The sequence below is a fragment of the Micropterus salmoides genome, unplaced genomic scaffold (assembly GCF_014851395.1).
Source record: "Micropterus salmoides isolate LMB-PRFRI ecotype aquatic unplaced genomic scaffold, ASM1485139v1 Ms_hic_scaffold_9, whole genome shotgun sequence".
NCBI lineage: Eukaryota > Metazoa > Chordata > Actinopteri > Centrarchiformes > Centrarchidae > Micropterus > Micropterus salmoides.
This window is the reverse complement of record NW_024044681.1, coordinates 2,515,190-2,541,168: the sequence shown is the minus strand read 5'-3', so window position 1 is coordinate 2,541,168 and position 25,979 is coordinate 2,515,190. Positions and strand designations below refer to the sequence as shown.

At 41.8% G+C, this 25,979-nt stretch overlaps 2 protein-coding genes across 3 annotated transcripts; one reads left to right on the top strand and one right to left on the bottom strand.

Annotated features, from left to right (window-relative positions):
* Positions 1 to 9,328: 9,328 nt before the first annotated feature.
* fbxo7 (F-box protein 7) lies at positions 9,329 to 16,397 on the bottom strand. Of its 2 annotated transcripts, none has more exons than XM_038709348.1 (10): positions 16,265 to 16,397; positions 15,199 to 15,321; positions 14,704 to 14,989; positions 13,430 to 13,654; positions 13,204 to 13,348; positions 13,044 to 13,127; positions 12,861 to 12,956; positions 11,026 to 11,202; positions 10,904 to 10,944; positions 9,329 to 9,685 (listed from the first exon to the last, which is right to left on the bottom strand). In XM_038709348.1, exons 2-10 carry the CDS (start codon positions 15,318 to 15,320, stop codon positions 9,377 to 9,379), a joined length of 1,485 nt encoding a protein of 494 aa, XP_038565276.1. In that variant the 5' UTR covers position 15,321; positions 16,265 to 16,397; the 3' UTR covers positions 9,329 to 9,376. The 2 variants fall into 2 exon arrangements, with proteins under 2 accessions (XP_038565276.1, XP_038565278.1); XM_038709350.1 differs by having other exon boundaries at positions 16,203 to 16,363.
* Positions 16,398 to 17,843: 1,446 nt separating this feature from the next.
* On the top strand, positions 17,844 to 25,720 carry rtcb (RNA 2',3'-cyclic phosphate and 5'-OH ligase). The gene is made up of 12 exons (XM_038709445.1): positions 17,844 to 18,031; positions 20,298 to 20,376; positions 20,471 to 20,538; positions 20,643 to 20,742; positions 21,321 to 21,477; positions 21,559 to 21,715; positions 22,532 to 22,691; positions 23,042 to 23,217; positions 24,130 to 24,318; positions 24,394 to 24,504; positions 25,101 to 25,220; positions 25,350 to 25,720. The coding sequence occupies exons 1-12, from the start codon at positions 17,939 to 17,941 to the stop codon at positions 25,455 to 25,457; spliced, it is 1,518 nt and encodes a 505-aa protein (XP_038565373.1). The 5' UTR covers positions 17,844 to 17,938; the 3' UTR covers positions 25,458 to 25,720.
* Positions 25,721 to 25,979: the final 259 nt, after the last annotated feature.

The window sequence follows — 25,979 nt, the reverse complement described above, 5'->3', positions numbered from 1 at the left end:
ATCTACAAGGGGTGGGCCAACTCCTTATTAAACCCCATGGATTAAAAATAGGATTTCATAAACCATCTTGTGTAAATGTGTACTGCCTAAAACTTTTACAACATAGTGTAGTTCAGATCTTCACCAAGGGTCACCCTGAGATGGTCTGTTATCACTGTGAAGTGAATTGAGTTAGTGGAGGTTTTCTTTTTACATCAATCAAAAATGGACAAATTCAGTGACAACATTAGACATTTTTAAGGCCTGTAACTATTAACACCTACATCCAATCTCTCTGATATTGAAAGAGGGACACCCTGAGGTGATCTGCTATCATTGTGAAGTGAAATGAGTTCATGAAAAAAGGAGGTTTTCTTTTAACATCAGTTTGAATCTTGGCTGAATTTAGTAAGCTTTCTGTGAAAATGTTATACTTTCTTTAGATACTTGTGTTGTCTTAAGCAATTATTTATTCAATCGTTTCTGATACACCAATTGCACTATGTAAATGTGCTGCGACATGATGTTACTGTAATGCCTAGAAAAAACACAAATTGCAAAACAGCGCAAGGGCTGGCTTGACTGTCGTTTTCGAAGTGCAGGCTGGCTTGACTGCAGTCTGTTATTGGACTTTGTTTTCTTTGGATTCTGATTCTTGCATACTCCCTACTAGATCTGTTTGCTCCTTGGGCTGCTATCCTGCTTTTTTTTTTTTTTTTTTTTTTCAATCTCTGCAGGCCAATTCACCAGCCTGTCAGTTTTTTGCCCCAGTTGACATTATTAAATCTCTGAACAGTACATACTCTCCCTCCGTTTTTGTCATACTGCACATTGCTGCAGCTCCTCTTTTCAGCCTGTGTTGAAGGCTTCGTTTTAGCTATGGAGTGATACATCTTGTCTCTAAATGATCTTTGTTGGGAGTTGCACATGCTCAGTTCCTAGTTATGGACTACCAGCCAATCAGAAGCGAGAAGCCGGTAAACAGCTTCGGTTCAGCTGTACATGTTGCCGACCAGCTTGGCAACATGGACTGGAGCGAGAGTTTCAGAGTGGTGAGTTATTAATCTGTAACAAAAGTATCTTTCATCCATAAAGTTTTAACTGAGCTCTGTCTCTACATCACAGGAACAACTTTATTTCCACTGACTGCCTGGAGGGTAGCTAGTGTTTGGAAGGTGTGTGCTGCAGCTCAGGGTTTTTGAGGGCATGTCGGAGTAGCCGCTTGGCGAGCGTTATGGTGCTTTCAGACCAAAAGCGAAGCGAGCGTTCGGGGCAGTGAGTTTACATTCAAAGTCAACGCAAAGACGCGTAGAGCCGCTTTTGGACAAATAAACACCCGTAGTCGGACTGGATTCTGCTCTGACAGCTACGCCATTTGCTCGCGGGAGGAGCTTGGAGTAAACTGCTTTTATTAAATTAGTTTTTTACTTTATGTTGATTTATCTTCGCTCGACATTCTCAGCAGCTAGCTTCCGTGCACATCCAGTTCCAGTGTTGTTAGCGTCGTTTGGCACTACTTCATATTTACATAAAAACCGGGCAAAACTGGACCTTGCTGGGAGAAAAGAAAGCGAGGAGGTTGAACTACCTGGTGAGTTCAGAAAAAATTTGTCTGTAACTTTATTCCAGCTATCGTTGTACTTTACTGTGTACTGGTTAGCATAGCATAGCCCTGATCGATCTGAACTCCATTCAGAAAACAAACATTTTAGAAGTTGTTGTCCTGCTGACAGACCTGACAAAGCATGAATTCATATGTTTAACAAATCTGCATCATATTGTGGTTATTTCAGCATCAGTTTGATCCGTTTATTGCTGTTTAATCACAGCAAAATGTTTACTTTGGGTTCATACAGCTGTAGTAATGACGAGTTGTGTTTATTTGCGTTATTGCGTTGTGTGTGAACACTAAGCAGTTGTCCAGCGATAAAACCCCCGCAAGGAGAGCGTTGCATGGAATAAATTTAGTGTGAATGTCGCATTATAAGAGGTGCATTTATACTGCATTCCAGACTGCTAGGAACTGGGAAATTTCCACGTTGAAATATCTGACTTCCAACCTAAAAGCGTTCCAGGTGCATGGTGGTGCATGACGCCAAAAGTGAACGAAAACCATGGCTGACCATGACATTGTGTACACACACTTGCACCCTCAACAGTGTTTTAGGTGTTAATTAAAAGGATAGCAGTTTTAATGCAAACTTGCTAATTTAAATACATGCAAAAATACGTTTTGTAGCCTTTTAGTTTATGGTGTACCATTTACAGTGTGTGCTTCCATGGGCGCTGACATTGTTTTGTGACGTAATTCAGCGGCTACTCGTGAAGTCGGGGTACATATTTAAGTAGGAAATTCGACTTTAGGTGGCGTTGCAGGATGGTTTTTCTAGTTGGAAGTCGGAAATTTCCCAGTTACGGGTTGCCTGGAACGCAGCATTAGCTTTCATCCCTGTGACATCACAGGGATGACTACAAACGAGCTGTTTTCAGGCAGTTCAGAGCAGAGTTTTCTGTGGGAGATGGGAACTCCCTTTGGGCTGGACTTTGGGCTTTTTCAATTTGCAAACCTGTTACATGCACAAAAAAGGAATATAACTCGATATAGGAGAGGGGAAAGCCAAAAAGCAGAATACCACCTCTTTATATGTGAAGAATTGCTGCTGTTTTGTCATTATGATATTAAATGACGAGTCTTTGGGTCGTGGACTGTTGGTTGGAAAAAGAAGCAATTTGGAGACATCACTTTGGTCTCTGGAAAACTGAAGAGCATTTTTCACAATTTCTTGATATTTTATGGACTAAAATAATTAGTTGATTAATCATGAAAATAATTGTTAGTTGGAGCCCTACACTAAAAGGCCGGGTCAAATTAGTGTTGTTATTTTCTGAAAGTAACAACACTAAATTGACCCGGCCTTTATTTGGGACAGACCTTTAATTTCTTTTGCACAAAACTCACCAAATAAGTGAAAAAAGCTACTATGAAACTGTTTATTTCAAGCAATATGAATATAACTCGTATAAAAAATAATTTTATATATCTGAAATGGAGGTTCAGGTGTTTTGCTCCAGAAATAAAATCAGATCCATCTTAGTTTGAAACAGTATCTGCACTAACAGTTCTTTTAGCACAACATTTTGTCTTCAATGCATCATCTTCCATCAGGTCAGTTTACAGTAAAAACTGTTTCTTACTTTGTGTCTGAGGGTCCAGGTTCAGGACTGAAGTCTGGAGGAATTCCTCCTTTGGACAGTCACTCTTCATAGACAGACAGCTGGATCGTGTGTCTGAGGGTCCAGGTTCAGGACTGAAGTCTGGAGGATTTCCTCCTTTGGACCAGTCACTCTTCATAGACAGACAGCTGGATCCTGCAGACTCTGCTCTCTGTCTGTTGGACTGAACTCTGCAAACACCAAGATGTTTTTATTCAGATCACATGAATCCTTGATATATTCTCTGATGAAGCCATTCAGGAAGCTCTAAACACACAAACTGCTGCTGCTGTGGATCATTAGGAGCTTTAAAGTTTGTATTGGTCCTCTTAGATCAGATTCCAGCTCCTCTAGGTGACTGACAGCTGCAGAGATACTAAGAGGAAGACGGCACCAATGATTCCCTCATGTCCCCCGGCTGCTCTGCCTCAGCTCTATTTGTTATTTATGCAGGTTGCTGATCAACAGAAAGCATTACTTGTTGCTAAAGCAACCACTAACCGCAGCTAACTAGCTACCCTTATCTAATTAGCTCAGTTAGACATACAACTAGTGGTCACAGCAGACTGGGAGTGTGTCAGTGTTTACACTTCCATCAAACACTGGAGGTTTTCAGACCAGAGAGGGGGAGGGAATAAAGTTCAGAAACAGTTCTTTTAGCACAACATTTTGTCTTCAGTTTACAGTAAAAACAGTTTCTTACTTTGTGTCTGAGGGTCCAGGTTCAGGACTGAAGTCTGGAGGAATTCCTCCTTTGGACCAGTCACTCTTCATAGACAGACAGCTGGATCCTGCAGACTCTGCTCTGTCCTCCTCTTCCATCTTATCCTAATAAACACATTTGAACAGCAACAAGACAGAAGTCATTCTTATCATCTCCAAACAGGAAATCCTCAGTACTGATGGTCACTCTGTCATCCAAAGTAAAAAGCCTCAGTGTCAACACTGGTGGAAAATCAGTTGTGATAGTTCCAGATGTGTCGGCAAATTTTTATATACACTGTTAAAAACGGTCTAAACTTCCTAATCTTGCGTAAGATGCCTTGAAACTCCCCCCGTAACGGCCAGTTTTGCTTTTTTTTAATCTTCATTGCAATTCTAAAACAAGGACCAGGGTTAGACAAAAACAAAATATATAAACAAAATAAAATTTAAGTAAAATTAAAATATAATCAGCAGTTCAGGCAATTGAGAAGTTTACATATATTGAGAGTCTTCAGTCAAGTCAAGTTTATTTATAAAGCACATTTAAACACAAGTTGAAAAGTGCTGAACAAAGTTATACAGTAGAAGACATAAAAATTAAAACCAGATCAATTTAAACAGGCCAATTAATGGCATTGTTGTGAACTCAACCAGACGCACTTCAAAGAAGGTCAGATGGTTTCAAAAGAGGGAGGGAAGTTTCCCTCCCCGAGAGTTGACCTTTTTCACATGTAAAACCCAGAGACATCGCCTGGTGTTGGTAAGGACCGAAAGAGACTCAATCAGACAATGAATCGCTTAAGGATTGTGTATTAAAATAGCCTTAGTGAACCTTTCTAGCCGTAAAGGTGTCACTAAAGACAGTCCACAGGACAGGAAAGGGGCGATCTGACCCCTTCTCCCTCCAGCAGGTCACCTCCAGCCTCAATCTGACTCTTTTCTCTCCACAGAACGGCTGAGCCATAAACCACCATTTCATTCTCTGATAACCTGTGCGATAAGCCAGGAATGCAGAGAAGAAAGACCATAAAAACCCCTGTTACTCGAACCAAGCAAGGTTCCAGTATAACTGTGTTTATTCTGTTTAAATAATAACCATGCTAAGTGAGCAGCGGTGTTTGCCTCTGAGTTTAGTAAGTAATAACCCTGTTGTTATCCTTTAGTGATGTTTGAAGACTAGCAGACCCATAAGAAAGTAATCTTGAACTAGTTTCTAACCTCTTTCTGTGTTGTTTTAATTCATCCCCGTTACTCCCTAATAATCACTGTCTATTCAATGCTAACTAATGCTTTAGTTAAATGTTTCATATACAATTTCTTACTGAATTATCCATGGAAACGCTCGTAGGCATCACCAGCTTCTCAGTTAAAGTAGAATGTCTACTGTTTTCTTGTGTGACCCGAGCGCCACCAAGGGGACAAGAAAGGTATAACACGCAAGTGTTTAAAACTCGGCTGACACTGACAGAATTGTTAAGTAGGCCTAACTATCACCATGTAATTGCATAAACGAAATTTTACTGTCATGCTTACATCTAAATTGTCTCATGAGTTAAAACCAGTAACCAGCAAGTATACTGAGGACATGTAATCAAGCTTTGTTACGTTTTATATGACCATTATAACCCTTTTTCCATAGTGTTTAGCCTTGTTTTAACTGTCTTTATTCGAATGTTTAGAACTAAGTATTTTTCCAAATGTCGATATTGTGGAGAGAGAGATCAAAGGGAAATACGCGCAACGTATATTTCTTTATCCCAAAAGTTAACACCTTAGCGACGTTTGGGAGACCATCCCCAATACTGACGTCACTACCTAGCGGGATCAATAAAAAGGACCTGCGGTCTTTTGTTCTAGCTTCTTCTTGCCTCTTCAAAACTCCTCGTTTAAACTTTCTTGAAACTAAACGTATACGTTCTCTTAACTTCCTTTACTTTTGAAATTTCGATTTTTGTTTCGGACTTAAATCTCCTTCAGACGAGCTGAGAAAGCTACGACCCTGAATTCCAAATTTCTCAGCGGGAGATTTGATTTTCTTTATTCTGTTTGGAGCTGCCTGTTTAACCTCAGCAACATTAAATAGCCGATATTCCCGAGGCCTCATGAACCTACGGTGAATGTGTGAGTTTATTTGATTTTGTTGTTGCAACCTCATCCGACCGTTGTGAGCAACTTTGGACCAGAAACTCAGAAGCCTTCATTTATGGCCTTGAATAAATGAAACCACGGCTCTGACGACAGAACCCTGAGTGGCCCTATAGCGACACCAAACGAACTGAGATCAGAGCAAAAGCCTTGGCTGACAGCCCGTTGCTGCAAACGCTTCCCACAAGAGGACTCCGGACCCAATCCACCGGTTTCAACCCAACTCGAAAACGCCACTGGGGTCGGGCCAGAACCGACTTCCCGAGCCAACCGGCAGTCGGGACCTGCGGCAACGTTAGGCCAAAACAAACAACACTCTGTGACTCGTTGGTGATCTATGGGCTCCATCCACAGTTAATAACCCTTAGATTAGACAAATTAAATCTGCAATCCAATTTCGGTCATTTGTTCCCTCATACTCGTAGAATTCTCTCCCTCTACAATAAACTAAAACTCAATCGAACCTTACATAAGCTACCCTGTTTTAGTACCTCCTTGTTGTCATATTAACTGTTATCCCTGTAATATCACCACATATACCCACAATTTTACCCTCTTCTGTTAGTTAATAAATTCACTTTGAGCACAGCGATGTATGTGTGTGTGTTATTCAGAATCTAGAGTCCCTATACACAGAACTTACGCTCAGATCTGAGACTGACTGATTGACTTTACGATTTCAGAATAACAACTAATGAATTAACCGAACTCGGTATAATTCTCAGGCTATACTCAAGGACCTAAAGCCTTGGGCGGACAAGCAAATCTTTAGGTGGTGCTCCTAATTTCGAGGTATAAAATTAATATTCCCGGAAATATTAATTTTCATAACTGTATTAAAATTTTACGTAGCCGAGGTCTGCTACAGCATCCAGCAATAAGATAGAAAAACAAGATAGTTAAATAAAATAAAAAAATAAAAAACATGAGCCCAAGTGCTCCTAAACAGATTCAAATACCAAAGAATAAAAATGCGTTTTAAGACGAGACAAAAGTGTCGATGGTGGGGGACGATCTTATACTCAAGGGTAGATGGCTAAGAGGGATTAGTTTGATGATCTGAGGGGTCTGTGATAAAACATGAGGAGTTTTGAAATATAAGATGGAGCCAGTCCACATAACACCTTAAAAACGACTCTTTGACTGGTAAGCAGTGAAGAGCAGCCAGTGTTGGGGAGATTTGGTCCCTCTTCCTTGAACCAGTTAAAAGTGGCCTTAAAAACTTGCGTCCTGAGGTGTTTGTGTCTCTGCTACGTGTCCACAATTTAAAAGTAGTCAAAATGTTCACACAGAGACGAGCATCCTGCAGTATTTTAAGAGGAAGAGGACAAAGGTCACAAGAGGAGGAGTAGGACAAACTGAGGAGGACGAGCTTGTAAGTTGTATGAATAGCTACTAGATATACCGTATATTCTAAAACTCGCGTAGTAAAAAGACTTTGTAAGGCCAACGGCATGTCATCAGAGTTTGCACTGAAGACATTTCTGTGTTCACGAACCTCTGAGATGTGGAGTAGAACTACAAAGTGGGATGAAAATACTCAAATACTAATACCTCTGATTTATACTTCAGTACTTGAGTTGCTGTCTGATCAGATACACATGAATAAAAGAGCAGCAGTCTGTTCTCATGTTTGTCAGTTTGTACTCACCGCTGAGAGAGAGATGCAGAGGAAACCACGCCTGATTCAGACTGAGACAATAAACAGCCTGGAAGTCGAAGTGTGACAACAATAAGATTCCAGTTTAAGTGTTGGATGGGAGGTGGGACAAGTTAAAGATCTTATGACTGCTTCATACCACATCCTGTTGTTCTCTGATTGGAGATTCTCAATCAGTTTCCATCCACCCACAGCAAAGAAACTGAAACCATTTCCTGATTCAGTCGGGAGATGAAGTAAGAATGAGCTCAGAGCTGCTTCTTACCAAACTTACAAGTTGAGCACATGTTTCATCCTTTTGTTCTCTGACTGCAGGCCCAGACAGACTTGGTGAAACAGTTTTCACTTTCATCTCTCAGCAACAGAGTTACTGTTAAAGAAGGTGAATGATCGTGTGTATAAATAAATAATATACATACATATATATATGTATGTATGTATGTATGTGTGTGTTTGGAAGATTATTTTAATTCAAGCAGTTGTAGTTAATGAGGAAACACAATTTTTAACTTTTCATCACATTTTAGTTAAAACTGTCATTTTAAGCTGTGGTGCTAAAAAGAAAAACAGAGTTTCATTACCGCATATTACTTATAATTATTCTTTTTGACACATCATGAGCATCTCTTCCTATTTTCATCATGAATTATAAGATAACAAGTCAAAATTATGAAATACAAAGGCTAAATTTTCTTTTAAGTAAAAAAAAGTAGCAGCATCAGAGAAACACAGATTTTTTATCATCAGATCATTTATTCAGTGTTTTCATCGTTTTTAATCACAGGAGGAGGAGGAAACCTCAGCGGATCACTCTGCTCCTGGTAAAAACCTCCTGAGCGACATTTAAGGAAACCTAACCGGGAGAAGCAGCTCCCAAGATCTCACGCTACTTCACGACGCCATCAAACTACCTCTTTTCAATTGTTTTGATGTCCGAGACGGCAGAATTTACATACTGTGTGTTTGAATGGGCTGCAAAAAGCAAAAACAAATTAGTTACCTACTATTATCCCCTGCTTCCTGGTCTCTGTTCCTCTAAATGGGACCATAATTTACTAAATGAACATCATGCTGTGTTGAAGAAGACTTGAAACTAGCGACTGAGACCAGAAACTCATCAGGAAAGTGTTTACTGAGGGAATAAATCAGCTGACAAGTAGAAACATTTTCTCAGAGACTTCTATACAATCACACTTCTTTCTGCAGCCGCTGGAGTCGCCCCCTGCTGGCTGTTGGAGAGGACGCAGGTTTAAGTCGCCCCCTGCTGGCTGTTGGAGAGGACGCAGGTTTAAGTCGCCCCCTGCTGGCTGCTGGAGAGGACGCAGGTTTAAGTCGCCCCCTGCTGGCTGCTAGAGAGGACGCAGGTTTAAGTCGCCCCCTGCTGGCTGCTGGAGAGGACGCAGGTTTAAGTCGCCCCCTGCTGGCTGCTGGAGAGGACGCAGCTTTAAGGAGCTTCACCTTTCAGACCCGGAGGTTCCTGCGTGATGCAAACTGAAGTTAGAACTAAAGCTAGATCAGATTTTTCTCTCCAGTTTCCATCGTTCTTGAGTTCACATCACATGTAATAAAAACACACCGGCTTCCTCTCTCTGCTTTCAACAACACTTTTCCACAAACAAACACTCGTGTCGTTCGGATCCGTGTGTTTTATTGTTGCAGTAAAAGAACACGTGATCAGATGAAACCTCGTCGGACGTCTGCAGGTCGACCTCTCATCGGTCCGACTCTGCGGAAGTTCCCCATAAGTCGCCCCTCGGGATCATGCAGTGGCCCGATGGGGTCGAAGCGAGGGCGGGGGAGGAGGCCGTGGGGGAGGTTCGGTCTTTGGTCGTACTCCCCCCCGATGATCCCGGGCAGCGGGGGGTGCAGGGGGACGGGGACGGGGTTGAAGATGTCCCGGGGGGTTCGGTGGAAAGGAGGGAGGAAGTGGCGGCAAGACTCGCGTCGCATCTCCAAGCGGATCTTAAAGGACCGTCTGTAAAGCTGGAGGCAGAAAGAAAGTCAGAAGGTGTGAAATAAAATAAAGAGTAACAGTCAGAGCTGTGCAGCTCTGCCCAAATTCAGTAAAAGGAGAAAACATTTCTATAAAACTGAACGATTAGTCAGCTGATCAGTTAATGAGCAGGACATTTTTTGCAGTGGATTAATTGTTTTGGCCGTTTATTGATTAAAATCTTTCTCACTGTAAAATGTGTGAATGTTTCAGGAAGTTTCAACAAATAAGTGGACTGTGATTTATTGTTTATTTAAAATTATGTTTCTGTGATTAAAAGGTAATAAAAACTCTTAACTGTGTAACGCAAAGTGAATCATATATGATTCATGAGTTTTAGAGACTTCTGCGTCATCAGTGTGATAATTCTTTCCCCCAAAAACCTGATGTAAAGAATCAGATAATGCACGGATGATCCACCAGGGGGCAGAAATTTTCAATCGGTGAGCTGCAAGGAAACTTTTACCAATTTTGAAGGAGAAGAACATAAAGAAAAACTTTGAAAATGTTTTGGATACTTCAATATGAATATCTACTGGATTGAAGTAATGTATAGTTACTCAATATTTAATAACTTATTTTATAGTAAAATTGTGTTGAATATGCGAATCAAATTAGATACAGGAAATAAATAAGGTCATTTATTTATACATGTGTAAATCATAATTTTATTGCATTATACATTCCATTAAGCCCCATTCACTCTTTTAATTATTTAAGCAAACTAATTAAAGGCAGAAATTGAGGAAGTTTGTAGCCTATATTGTGTTTTCCTGCTGTATTGAGACTCACTTCATAATAATTGTCTTTTTGGTCACTGAATTTAAATAAGAATTGACCATTTCAGAGGAGAAATACACAGTAAATTGTGTTTGGTTTGTATTTTTTAAATGGCAAAAAAGTACAGCATTGAAGATCTCCTGATTATAGATACAAGTGACACGGAGCAGTTAGAGGAAGATGATGCTGCTGCTGATGATGATAAAAGGCTCAGGCGAGGTTGTGCTCTGCATGTTTTTATATTGTTTTAAAAAAACAAGATGTGGCCAAAACATTGCAAATTAAATTTTTTTAAAATTTCGCACCAGGTAAAATAACGACTCCATTTTCAAAACATTAGAATTTTCTGGCAATTGTTTTTAAAACATGCAAAATAACATTATGGGTGTTCAGAATTTGAGGTTATTTATGTGATATATTATGCTCACCTCCTTCCAGTCCGTGTCTCTGGCTCTGCTGGGATCTGAATCTGAACACAGACGGGTTTGTTAAGGTATCGATTATCTGGGAGATACGCGTTTTCATCCCGCACGTCTCCCTGAGGTCTCACCTCTGAAGTCTCGGCGGTACAGGTGTCTCCACAGCGTCGAGTCGTCGGTGGCGACGTTGAAGCGTCTGCAGACCGAAGACAGTCGGACCACAGAGACGACGTCCAGCAGGCGGACGACTCGGAGGAGGAGCTCCGGAGGAAGAGCAGCCAGACCGAACGCCACCGGCAGAGCCATCGCTGCAAACACCGCAGAGACGTCAGCGCTGAGGTCAGTGCTCCAGCCCCCCCCCCCCAGGTCATTACAGCTTTCACGCTCACAGAGTCATCAGCTGGTTATCATACTATCTTCATAAAGGAATGTCGCAAACAAGTAATGTACTTCATTACAATGTTGAGGTTCTTGTACTTCCCTCCTTCTTTCCTTCCCTCCTTACTTCCTTCCTTTCTTCTTTCCTTCCCTCCTTCCTTCCTTCCTTCCTTCTTTCCTGCCCTCCTTCCTTCCTTCCTTCCCTCCTTCTTTCCTGCCCTCCTTCCTTCCTTCCTTCCTTCCTTACTGCCCTCCTTCCTTCCATCCTTCTTTCCTGCCCTCCTTCCTTCCTTCCTTCCTTCCTTACTGCCCTCCTTCCTTCCATCCTTCTTTCCTGCCCTCCTTCCTTCCTTCCTTCCTTCCTTACTGCCCTCCTTCCTTCCATCCTTCTTTCCTTCCCTCCTTACTTCCTTCCTTTCTTCTTTCCTTCCCTCCTTCCTTCCTTCCTTCCTTCTTTCCTGCCCTCCTTCCTTCCTTCCTTCCCTCCTTCTTTCCTGCCCTCCTTCCTTCCTTCCTTCCCTCCTTCTTTCCTGCTCTCCTTCCCTCCTTCTTTCCTGCCCTCCTTCCTTCCTTCCTTCCTTCCTTCCCTCCTTCTTTCCTGCTCTCCTTCCTTCCTTCCTTCCCTCCTTCTTTCCTACCCTCCTTCCTTCCTTCCTTCCTTCCTTTCTTTCCCCCTGCCCCCTCTTCCTTTCTTCTTTCCTGCCCTCCTTCTTTCCTGCCCTCGTGCCCTCCTTCCTTTCTTCCTTCCTGCCCTCCTTCCTTTCTTCCTTCTTTTCTTCCCTCCTTCTTTCCTGCCCTCCTTCCTTCCTTCCTTTTCCCCCTGCCACAGCTTCATTTCTTCTTTCCTTCCCTCCTTCTTTCCTGCCCTCCTTCCTTCCTTCCTTCCCTCCTTCTTTCCTGCCCTCCTTCCTTCCTTCCTTCCCTCCTTCTTTCCTGCTCTCCTTCCTTCCTTCCTTCCCTCCTTCTTTCCTGCCCTCCTTCCTTCCTTCCTTCCTTCCTTCCTTCCTTCCCTCCTTCTTTCCTGCTCTCCTTCCTTCCTTCCTTCCCTCCTTCTTTCCTACCCTCCTTCCTTCCTTCCTTCCTTTCTTTCCCCCCTGCCCCCTCTTCCTTTCTTCTTTCCTTCCCTCCTTCTTTCCTGCCCTCGTGCCCTCCTTCCTTCCCTCCTTCCTTCCTGCCCTCCTTCCTTCCTTCCCTCCTTCCTTCCTTCCTTCCTGCCCTCCTTCCTTTCTTCCTTCCTTCTTTCCTGCCCTCCTTCCTTCCTTCCTTTTCCCCCTGCCCCCTCTTCCTTTCTTCTTTCCTTCTTTCCTTCCTTCCTGCACTCCTTCCTTCCCGCCCCCTGCCCTCCTTCCTTCCTTCCTGCCCTCCTTCCTTCCTCCCTGCCCTCCTTCCTTCCCGCCCCCTGCCCTCCTTCCTTCCTTCCTGCCCTCCTTCCTTCCTTCCTGCCCTCCTTCCTGCCCTCCTTCCCTCCCTCCTTCCTGCCCTCCTTCCTTCCCGCCCCCCTGCCCTCCTTCCTTCCCGCCCCTGCCCTCCTTCCTTCCTTCCTTCCTGCCCTCCTTCCCTCCCTCCTTCCTTCCTCCTGAGTCCGTACCTTCTCTGGCGGCAGCGATCAGCGGGTACGCCAGCTGGTCTTTGAAGGTCCTGGACAGCTTGTTCAGGTCTTTGAAAGCAGCCGCTGCACTTTCTCCTGAACGACAGAAACATTTACACCAGAGTTATTCACAGACGCTCCGACGCTGGGCTGGTGTCATTTCGACCAATCAGAGCTCTCTACCTGGCCAGGCGTCGGTCACGTAGCTGGATGGATTCAGACACAGTTTGCGGACCGTGTCGACCGTTTCGTTCACCTTCAGAGTCGCTGCAGGAAGAAGAAACCTTTCGGTTTAAAAGTCCGATCACACAGCGGGATCGTGAAATAAGGTTAACAAACTCACCGTTGATGACGAGCACGGGGCCCATGCACACGCCTACCACCATGGCGAGGCTGTTTTCACACAGAGGATGAGTGTACTGCAGTTTGTAGACTCCACCTGCAGACCTCCACCCTGCAGGCATCTCACCTGGCTTCAGCTCGCAGCCCTGAACACACACACGGAGTATTTCACCGTCACCTGCCTGACTTCAGCCCACACCGTTCTGTAGTAACCTCTGCGGTCTCACCTGAGGAACAAACCCGGTCTCCAGCATCAGCAGGTTCCCGGCCACCACGATGGCGTCGCTGGGACTGGCGGTTTGGGCGGAGTGGTAGAGGAGCTCCAGAGAGAGGGGAGCCTGACCCTCCTCTGCCTCGCCGCACAGCATCGGCTCCCAGCTGGACACCGAAGGTCCAGAGTCCAACATCTCACCGGTCTCAGCCTCCGCGGGTGCTGCAGGGCTGCTGCTGGGCTGTTCATCGCAGAGACCGTTAAAGACTGTTAGGTAGGGCTGCAGCCAAAGTCTATTTTCATTATCGACGAATCTTCACATTTAAGAAGAAGAAGCCAGAAACATTTTCTCATTTTGCTTTAAAAAAATGAGTGAAACGATTAATAAAACAGTTGCAGATTAATTTTCTTTCAACCAACTGATCGATTAATCGTTGCATCTCTACTGTCAGGATCCTCCACACTGAGCAATGACTGCTTCAGCAAGTAGCCTGGGTCTGCCTGCAACATGGTGAACAAGCTGTGAAGGAGCTGATCTTCACAGGGACGCTGCAAACTCAGACACGTTTGCTGCCGAGTCGGCTGTAATCTGAGGACTGACTCGGCATTAAACACGCCGAGCTTCACTGACAGCTGTTTGAACTTCAGGTTTCTTCTCATAAAACGCGACGAGTCCCGACAGATTCAGGCCGAATTTCTTTCTTCTATCAAATTATTCACCTGAACGCTTCACCAACAAACCTCTTTCACTTTGTTCATTAGAAAAGTAAATAAAACTGGAGGCCATGTTACAGTGTCAGAATACTTTAAACTTCTATTCTCCCTGAAGGACAAACACAACTTTTTGTATAAAAACACAGAGTCATGTTTCATTTAGTCTGCTTCTTGTTAACGTTGATCTAATTTATCTCCAATTATTAAATTAGTCAGCTGAAGGTGACGAGTGATCCGATTTCTAAGGAACAATGTTTACTCAGGTAAAATGTTGAGGTACTATTTAGTATTTCCATTTGCTGCCACTTTATTCTTCTACTCCACTACATTTAAAATGTTTTTCTTTTCAGCATTAAAGGGATGAACACATGAATACATCAATAAATATAATCCAATAATATCTATGATTTTGCATAAGTACTACTTTTACTTTTGGTACTTTATGTATATTTTTCAATAATAAAACTTCCACTTTTGTGTATTTCTACACTGGAGTATTACTGTTTTTGCAAGGTAAAGATCTGAGTACTTCTTCTACCTTTGTATGTTTTCACCAGATGAACTGGTTCCACTCACCTGGCTGGACGTCGTGGCAGTGGTCTGTCGGGTCTGTTGGTTCTGCTGTTGCCTCTGGTTCTGCTGGTTCTGTTGGTTCTGCTGTTGCCTCTGGTTCTGCTGGTTCTGCTGGTTCTGCTGGTTCTCTGTTCTGCAGGCTGTCGTGTTGGCGGAGCTGGCGGCTTCAGATTCGGGCAGGACGACGCAGATCAAATCTCCGGACACGATGCCGCAGGACGACAGAGTCTGACCGGTGTCCGACAGAAACTCCGAGCCGTTCAGAGACAATCTGAACTCTGCGTCTGCTCTGAGGGAGAAACAGAAAACACCGCCTGACGTCAGGGAAACATCTGACCTGCAACTGACGTCTGGGTTATAAATTATATCAGTGAAACAAACCAGTGAAAATAGTTCAGTGCGAACATTGTTTTATTTTACACTGTGTGTCTGAAAACTTCTTGATAAGAAACAGCTTATAATAAAGTATGTGGGTCCCGTCTCAGGGCTGGTTCTGACCCGAGTCCGTGAGAAGGCAAAACGGTCCCCTTGATGTGATCAATGAGCTCTGTCAAACTGGGCTCTTCTCCCAGTAACTCCACCCTGCTGGTCTGCCGGTTGATCCGAACTCGCAGCTTCATGCTGTGGACGACAAATGAATGAACATGGACAGACTTAACGAGAACAATCAAACAGAGCAGCCGTAACCGTCCTCACGTTTACTGACACATACGATGATGTAGTTAAACAAAAGACTGGTTTACAGCTTAAATTATACTATAAGTTAGTTATTGTACCAGACAGGTTTATGAGTTACTGTGTTGTTTTGTAACTGTGTTTGTTGTAGTCAACATACTTCTTCTCTCATTTCATTCCTAACGTATTTTTTAGTAGGCTAGTGCAACAACTGAGCCCCTAAAATGTGATGGAAACTTAGTGGAGTTTGGTGGAGAGATGACAGAGCATCTTTGTATGTTTATCTACTACTATTGCCTGCCCAACGCTGTGTGATGCAGATCCTGATGCAAGTAAAACATCTCTAAACATTTTCTACGATTAAAATAATAGATTTAGAGTAATGTCGTGGTCAAACAGGAGCAGATTTTCCCCAAACTGCTGCTGCAAATTCACAAAGTATGTTGTCATGAACCAGACCCTGGTACACCGACGTTTTTTGACGAGTCATTATCGATGTTTTTACTTGTTGGGAGAACTGCAGCTTTGTTTTGGCCTGACACCAGACTGTATTTTGTGTAATTTCGCACTAAATTCACATTAAATTTACTTATAATTACTGTTAACTAACGTTAGAACCAACAAAACCGTCAACACATTAGCCAAATATTACAGCCCAATATATAAAACAAGACAGAAGCAGACTGGAGAAATACAGCACAAGTTAAGAACATAAAATCTGACTTATTATTTCATCAGAAATGAAATGTTTCGTTTTCGTTTCTGAACGTTAGCTGACGTTTTAACAAGTTGCTGCGTTACAGTTAAAACCTGCTGGTTCACGTTACCTTCGGTTGGTTTAGGAGATTTAAAAGCAGTCAGAGCTTCAAAGACAGAAAACAACACTTACATGATAAGTTAAAGTGTTGAAAGTAAAAATATCCAGGTCGTTTTAAGACACTTTGCAGAAATGTCGCACTGTAAACAGTTCAGCTGCTACTAGACAGCGCAGGCGTGAAGCTAGCAGAGCTAATCACGGCAACTTCCTGTTTGAGAGATGAAAAGATTTTCAAAATAAAAACCAAAGTAAACTAAATACCGAGCCCCATTTTTATGCTACTTTTAAAATAGCTCTTTCAGAAAGGCCCTAAACCTTCATTAGAGTAGATTTCATTGCTCTTTTCTGTTTGGAACCTTTATGAATACCTAAACATGTTCACCCAAGGCAATATTCTTTACATACTACATAACACCGCATTAAGAAAAAATATAAAGATGATATGAAGAGACACATAAATAAGATTTTAAAAGAAAAAAATAAAGTAGGATAAAAGGTCTTAAAATATATCAGTCCAATATGTAGTTATTGATTAAAAGCTATTAGTAACTATTCCCGTTTTACTAGTAACAATTCACAAGATACTAGTACTTTTTTAGTTACTAGTAACAAATTGTACATTTATTAAGCCGTTTTTATTCCTTTATTACTTAAAACCTGCTAGTTATTTTATTAGTTACTGGTAATTATTCCATTAGTTACTGGTGACTATTCTTTTGTTTTACTGGTAGCAGTTATAACAATGATTGTAACAATAGCATTTAATTTCTTGTTACTAGTAAGTATTTTTTAGTTACTAGTAACTAATTGCACATTTTGCCATTGAAATCTACGGGGCTCTGCAGTTCAAATATCACCTTTTCATCAGTTACTAGGAACTAATTCCATTTACTAGTATCTATTATTTAGATACTAGTACATATTCATTTAACACTAGTAACTGTTCCAAAAGATACTAGTAAAATTGTAATTCTTACTAGTAATGACAAGTAATGAAAAGGTTACCAGTACCTTTTGGAATAGTTACTAGTAACTAACGAATAGGCAAATAGGTTTTTAATCTGAACTAGTCCCTTCACACACTGAATTTACCAGATAATTAAATGCATATTAGAAAATGGTTACATATATAATAAAAAAACAAAATATACAATCATACATATATTATGTATGTTAGAATAAGGTAACATATAAAATGAAAATAAAACAAAACAAAATACACAACTATATATATATATATCTGGAAAAAAACAACTAAGCAAATGTCTGTTGAGATAAGATACATAACATATCATGTTCTACTGTGTGACAAGCATCGATTGTTCTGTACGTGTTCAATTAAAAGTATTTTTACGTATGCTTTTGTTTTGAAGGCCAGTCGCCAAACATCCGGCTTCACTAACTATTTGACTACAACTACGACAAGAGGGAGGTTTAGTTTTCTTGCCAACACGCCGATTAACGAACACAATATAAGCTTTTTAACAGCAGTTACTTCTTTAATTGGACTAGTTAATTAGAGCTCTGCAGTTGTATGAAACGAGTCACACAGACGACATATTTGTTTTTTTATCTTTAAAATTTTCATGAGTCATGCCATATTAACAATCGCGTTTTGCTGTCAAATCGCTGTGCGGGATTCCGTAGCGCTGTGTCTGCGGCAGCACTCTGCGTTTAGACAGCCGGTGAAACGCAGCGTTTTAAACACAGTCTGCGCGTTAAACTCTGCGAAATCAAGAATCAACGATGAGTCGGAGTTACAACGACGAGCTTCAGTACCTGGAGAAGCTCAACAGCAACTGCTGGAGGATTAAAAAGGGTTTTGTTCCCAACATGCAGGTGAGACTGGACACACTTTCAGCTGTTAGCGTGGCTAACTGGTTAGCTTTTCAGTTAGCATTGCAGTCAGTTAGCGCATGTTGGCTATTTAGACTTTAACCAGGCAGGAACTCCCTGAAGAAAACAGGATAGTTAAAAACATCATGTAGTCATAAAACTCAGTCACCTCATCTGATATCTGCCGTAAAACAAAGATAAAACCTGCTGACGTAGCTCAGTGATGCAACTATTAGCAATAAAATGTCAGCCGACCAATTAAAGGGTAAATTATACTGATGTGTAAACATTTATAAAGTTATAAAGTTATATTCTACAGAATGGTTAACCAGACATCCTAAAGTCTGTGTTGTTTTTTTCACCCTAATTAAAACCCGAGATTGAGATATTAAAACCCTGATAACTTAATATAAACAAACTTTTAGTTATTCAAGATTTATGAAAATAATATCTGCATAGAGAACGAGATATGTTGTAGTGTAAGTAAATAATAGAAAATATAGTTTAATTTACTCATTTAAATGCTCAATATGACATGACAAACTTAATATTAAAACGATCATCAGAATAGTTAAATTTCAGTGTGACAGTCTCTCCCTCTGAGATGTGGTGGAGTAGAAAAAGAAAATACTCAAGTACTTAATTCAGTATTTGAGTAAATGTAGTTACTGTCCACCGCTGAGTATCAGGAGTGCTCTTAAATGAAGCCTGGTTGTTGCACAAGTTAGATAATGTGCTTTAATGTGTTTGAATTATTTCCATCTGTCTGTATTAAGGCGAGACGCCACAGACCATAATTATGATTTTGCTTTTATCTATCAATTTTCAGATTTCAAGTTATTTTGCAACTATTATCAGTCTTGATTTTTTTTTATATATATATAAACAAACGTTATTATTTGTGTATTTTATGTATTGTATTTTTATTAGCATTTTCCAAGTTTGAGTTTAACCATTTCGTTTCTTTTCAACTGTTCACATTGAATCATTTGTTGTTTGAAAGTTTGTTTTCTAGAGCCCAATGTTGGCTATATATCCATAAGAGATGTGTTCATGTTGTACTTCACAAGAAGAAAATATAAACACAGAAGAAAAAGGACATTGTTGACAACACAGTGCCAGTGTGGTTGTTGCACCGCAGTTTGTGTAAAGTGCATATTCTAAGGTGTTCATATGTTTATTGCACGTTGCCCTGTTGCACCGGGATCACAAGTAAAGTGCTGAAGTGCTCACATATTTATTGCACACAGCTCTATTTCACATTGTTCAGCAGCTTAATGGAGTCTGTCAGAGTCCGCTGCCCCAGCATGCAACAGCAAACAGGATGAACACACAATTTCACAGTCTCTGTCTGAGGTTAAGATGTTTATAATGTGTTTTTTATTTTTTTTAAATATTGTCATTTTTATTTTATCTGGCATTTTATCTTTAAAATATGTGGAAATCGAATCAAATCATATTTAATTTACGGTGCAAAATCACAATGGAGGATGGATCCAATCCACTTTCCAAAAAATACACAGGATCAAATACAAAAGAGTAAAAACAGCAATAATGAATGAATGAAGAAGATAAAACTTCAGATTAGGAAGATTTGAAAAGGTGCCAACATGAATTCTGGGAGAGGCTGGAGTAAAGTAGGTTTTCAGTTTGAACTTCAAAGTGGTAGATTCTTAGGGCTGCACAATAATCCAATCGCATTATAGTCCACAATAATTGTCCAAGTCATGCAGCTCTGTATATTTTGAATAAATCCATGAAAAAACAATATTTTGATAAACCGTTCTGTGACGACAACAAAAAAAATAATCTGACTCTTAATGTGATGGAAAATGGATTTGTGTTATATGCAAATCAGCACATATTTAAGAAGGAAATACTACTTTTTTTTTAAAGTGTTCTCACCTTAATCTGGGGGGGGGGGGTAGTAATTTAATTAGACAAATTATTGTATTTAATTAATCATATTTGCAATATGTGAGAACAAAAATAAAATAATGACGGCAATTAAATGAATGAATGAATACGTACCTGGGGGTCTTTGTCCACTCGGTAATCCGGCCCTGATCAAACATTCACGTGAGAACCTGAGTGACGTGTGAAGGAAGCGGTTTTGCTTCTTCTTGCGTTTGACCCAGGAAATGCAGCTCGACGTGGATTAACCTCTGAAAAGAGATGTTGTCGGGATCGTTTCTCGCGGCATTTTATTGGCGGTTCATCAGTCAGCAGCGTCTACGTGAACGTTTAAACAGTTTGTTTCTGCTCTCAGGTCGAAGGAACCTTCTATGTGAACGACTCTCTGGAGAAGCTGATTTTTGAGGAGCTTCGGAACGCCTCCCGGGGAGGAGGTCAGCCGCCGTTCACCTCAGCTCTTTTAACCCATGACATCATCATCTCCACACCTGTATGCTGACCTCTCCTGTGATTGGTTTTATTCCTCAGGTGTGGGCGGATTCCTTCCCGCTATGAAACAAATCGGGAACGTGGCGGCGCTGCCTGGGATCGTACACGTGAGTAACGCCATCGGACGCTTTTTACAAACCCTCTCTGAGAGGTTTGACAGTGAAAACGTGCTGAACGCTTCCTGTTGACGCTGTGTTAAATGGTTCCACAGAGGTCCATCGGTCTCCCGGACGTTCACTCTGGATATGGATTTGCGATCGGAAACATGGCGGCCTTTGACATGAACGACCCTGACGCCGTGGTGTCTCCAGGTGAGGTTCTGACTTAAAGAGGAAACATAACAGCGCTGCTCGTTATTATCTGCATCATTTTATTTCTCTCCTACAAACGAGCCGGTGTCCAGGAGGTCGTCGGTTCAATCCCGCGTTGAAGGAAACGCTTCGTCATGTCGGAGCCGCTTCCTCCCTCGCACCAAACCTCCTGACTGCAGCTGCTGCAGTTTCTTAGTGAAGCTAAACCAAACTTTGGAGCGGAACCAGAAGGAATCTCTTGTTCAGGCTTTGTTGACGTAACACATGAGGTGACGTTAGGTCGGCGTAGCAGCTCCTGGCAGATCAGAGACACTTTGATGGGCTGCAGAAAGTTAGAAACCGAGAAGCAGAATCCAAACGCACGGGTCTTAATGAGGCCACTGGTCTTGGAAATCTGGTACCTGTTCTTGATACCCGACCCTACCGCTCAGGCGTTGATCAGGACGTTCCTGCAAAACAGAAGCTTTACTCAGAGGTCCTGAATAAATAAAGTAAAGGTCTGATCGTGATGTATAATCTGTGATAATGTAAAATCCCTATCGTCTGAATGTTCACCTGCTGAGTCTCTGTTCCTGCAGGCGGCGTTGGTTTCGACATAAACTGCGGCGTCCGCCTGCTGAGGACGAACCTGGACGAGGGAGACGTTCAGCCGGTGAAGGAGCAGCTGGCCCAGTCGCTGTTCGACCACATCCCAGTGGGGGTCGGGTCCAAGGGAGTCATCCCCATGGGGGCCAAGTAAGGAGGCGATCCTCCAGGACTAGAGTCTAGACCCTGACCTGCTCCACCTGTTTACCTGTGTCACCTGTGTGTGTTCAGGGACCTGGAGGAGGCTCTGGAGATGGGGGTGGACTGGTCCCTGAGGGAGGGCTACGCCTGGGCCGAGGACAAGGAGCACTGCGAGGAGTACGGCAGGATGCTGCAGGCCGACCCCAACAAAGTGTCCTCCAAGGCCAAGAAGCGAGGCCTGCCGCAGGTATCCCAGCAGCCCCGGAGCCCACGCCTGTTTTCACACCTTGAAGGACCTGCTAATCTTGTCTTCTAATTAAGTCTGCAATTCATGACGGCACTGCCAGAGACATTGTCCTATTGTTATTGAGGAAAATTATACAGTGATAGTTATTATTATTTTATTTTCCAGCTATAAATCTTTATAATTTCCTGTAATGAACTATTCAGGCGTGCACTGGTTCTGTGGTTGCTGCCGCTCCTGCGATTATTTACTCAGTGACTCGCAGCCTTCAGTCTGTTTGTTCTGCACACTGACCTCAGCTTCAGGACAAAACCCTGCAACAATGGAGGGAGAGGCTCACCGAAGGTTTTATTTAACGTTTCTTCATCAGGCTCCTCCTACCAGGAGATCACATGATCACACCTGCGAGCTTGATTTGTACAGAGAAAAACACAGAAGGTATTTCCAGCTTACTGTGGTGCAGAGTCTTCCTTTCTTTAGGACACGTTCTGTCTGCATGTGGACAGTTTTATCTGAGATTTGTGGATTTTTAAACCCTCAAAATAGGTTTAACAGATTCTAACCTGATTCTCAACAGCCTGGTTTGGTTCTCACTCGTTATATTTCATGAATAATAAAGCTGATTCCCATCAGCGTGGTTTCGTTCGAAGCTGACGTTGGAGTGGAGGTTGTGAAGTGGAAACAAAACCACTGGGAAAAATGAAGTGAGGTCTTAAAAGAATGTGTTTCAAGTGGGCAGGTTGCTACCAGCCATGTTTCCGCTCGTTATGGGAATCCCGTCAATCTTTTCTAATGCGATGGTGTGTGTGTGTGTTGAAGCTGGGGACTCTGGGAGCAGGAAACCACTACGCCGAGATCCAGGTGGTGGATGAGATCTACAACGACTACGCCGCCAAGAAGATGGGCATCGACCACAAAGGTCAGGTGTGCGTGATGATCCACAGCGGCAGCAGAGGCCTCGGACACCAGGTCGCCACAGGTAGGACGCTCAGCTCGACGCACACCCGGAGGACAGTCTGTCTTTACCCAGCATGCCCGGTGTCTTTCTATCCTGCACAGACTCAGCTTTACGTCTGACGTCTTCTCGTTTAGTCAGTTTAACAAAGTATGAAGCTGCCAGGAGCCCAAAACAGAAGAAAGATGTTACAGGCGCCTGGAAGAATTTACAAATCTTTAGTGATAATTCAGTTTAATGTTAATGTAAAAAAAGACAGAACTAAAGCAGAAAGATCAGAACAGTCCTGGTTTAAGTGTCTTCCAAAAGAAAAGTCTGCAGACATGAATGAATGAATCCACACGCTGTTAAAGTGGCGCAAATGTTGTTGACAGACGCTCTGGTTGCCATGGAGAAGGCGATGAAAAGAGACAAGATCACGGTGAACGACCGGCAGCTGGCGTGCGCTCGCATCATGTCACAGGAAGGACAGGACTACCTGAAGGGGATGGCGGCCGCGGGGAACTACGCCTGGGTCAACCGCTCGTCCATGACCTTCCTCACCAGACAGGTAGGCGCAGCTGCGGCTCCGTCCTCAGGCTCCGTCCTCAGGGGTGATGCTGAGACGTTAAACACCAGAGAGAAATGATGAAGGAACACGAAGTAATTTGCTCCAATTAGAGGAGAAAAGAAACAAATCTTTAATTCTTAATAATCAGTGACCTGCAGAGTCTGTGAGCTGCAGGACGATGAAGATGAACAAGGTCACAGTTTCTACATGCAGGCGAACTCTGTATTCCTGTAAGATGTGGCGCGATTTTACTATAGAATACTATAATAATACTACACTACTAATAATAGTACTATACTACTACTACTAATTATAATACTATACTACTAATAATACTACTATAGTACTATACTACTACTACTAATTATAATACTATACTACTATAGTACTATACTACTACTACAAATTATAATACTATACTACTAATAATACTACTATAGTACTATACTACTACTACTACTAATTATAATACTATACTACTATAGTACTATACTACTACTACAAATTATAATACTATACTAATACTATACTACTAATAGTACTATACTACTACTACTACTACTAATTATAATACTATACTGCTATAATACTAATAATAATAATACTATGATAATATTATACTATGATTCTATAATAATTTATACTATAATACTATACTACTATAATAATACTGTTTAAGTATACTATCATGCTGTTTATAATACTATTATACTACTAATACTTTTTACTATTTATACTATATTATACTAGTATAATACTATTTTATTACTAATATACTACTAAGACTATTATACTACGAATAAAACTATTAACCTACTATAATAATACTGTTACACAGACCCAGGAAAACGTCCTAGGCAGCAGCAGCAGTTTGTCTCAAATCTAACTGACCTCTTTAACGTTTTCCTTCAGGCCTTCTCTAAGGTGTTCGGCACCACGCCGGACGACCTGGACATGCACGTCATCTACGACGTTTCTCACAACATCGCCAAAGTTGAGGAGCACATGGTGGACGGGAAGCAGAGGACTCTGCTGGTCCACCGCAAAGGATCCACTCGAGCTTTCCCCCCTCACCACCCCCTCATCCCCGTAGACTACCAGGTACGACCTCCTCAGGCGGTTTCATTATTTCACGAGGATTTAAGTGCTGACTCGTGGTTTGTTGTTGTTTTCCAGCTGACGGGTCAGCCGGTGCTGATCGGAGGGACGATGGGAACCTGCAGCTACGTCCTGACGGGGACAGAACAAGGCATGACGGAAACATTCGGCACCACCTGTCACGGAGCGGTACGAGTCTTTATCAGCCTGCATGATGTTCAACACCTTCACAAAACAGCTGTTTTAATGCCCAGATGTTACGTCTCTGGGGTCCAGAATAAACCAGAGTTACATAATGTAGCTGATGTTTTAGTGTCTGAAACTGAAAATCAAAAAACTTAAACAGTGGCTTCATTTATTGAGGTTGTTTTCTAAAAAAAAGTTTCAACTTGCTCGAATCCCTTCGTGTCGAGGACGGCGTGTCCACCTGACAGGAAATCGCATGTTTATATTGACATTGTATGTCAACGCGCTGCACCGAACGCTCGCTTCGTGTTACAGTTAGAATCACATTTACTACTCTCGTACTCTCATTTCGTACGAGAGTTTGATACAGTTGTTTTTTTGTTACTTGACAAAGTAAATTATCCCCAACTTTGTATTTAATAAATTGATCAGCGTAGCATTGATGCTTTAATTTATCTATTTTATAAACCAGGTTTACAAAGTGCTGCACAAAGAAAATAAATTATTTTAGCAAACATTTGACCAAAGAACTCGCCAGCTGATCTGAACTCCGGTTGTTTTTTTCAGCACATTCATTTATTTTCTGTTTGTTGTTTCAGGGTCGCGCTCTGTCTCGAGCCAAGTCCCGCAGGAACCTGGACTTCCAGGACGTCCTGGACAAACTGGCCGACAAGGGCATCGCCATCCGGGTGGCTTCACCCAAACTGGTCATGGAGGAGGCGAGTTTTAAAGATTCTGAGTTTCTGTTTATTTTCAATCTAAATCTTTTTTGCACTAAAGATCTTCTGTATATAGCCAATCAAGAATTATTACTGGCGTCATCTCAGTTATTTTTGTTTTGTTTTCAGGCTCCTGAATCGTACAAAAACGTGACAGACGTCGTCAACACGTGTCACGACGCTGGAATCAGTAAGAAGGCAATCAAACTGAGACCCATCGCTGTGATTAAAGGCTGAAGCAGCACGACTCGACTTCTAAAGACAATTTGCACCAAACAAAAGAACTCATTATGTTAAAAACACAACCAGCTCGTGTACTGGAATCGTGAAAAGCAGATAGATATTCTTCCTATTATTTTGATTTTGTTTTGGAATGAATTTATGTTAAAGAAAATGCATCTGAGCAGAGAGAAAAAATTTGATTGAAAATAAGATTTCAAACCTGAAAGAAAATTGTTTGTGTTCTGTGATCCAAATAAAGGTGATCACTTAAAACTGAATTTAATGTGATTTAGGGTCACCAGATAAATCTGAGGGGTCATGAGATGATTAATGAGAGGAAAGAAGAAGAATCAGTTTTTTTTTTCCAGTTTTTGGACTTTTATCTTTGGAGGAACTGAAAACAACTCGAGACATCTGAAACATGACGAGGAGACACGGCTAGACGCTGTTTTTGTGGTCAGAAGACGAAAAGCTTTAAACAAGGATTATATCTGATGTAAAATCTGAATCTGCAAAGTAACTAAAGCTTTCAGGAAA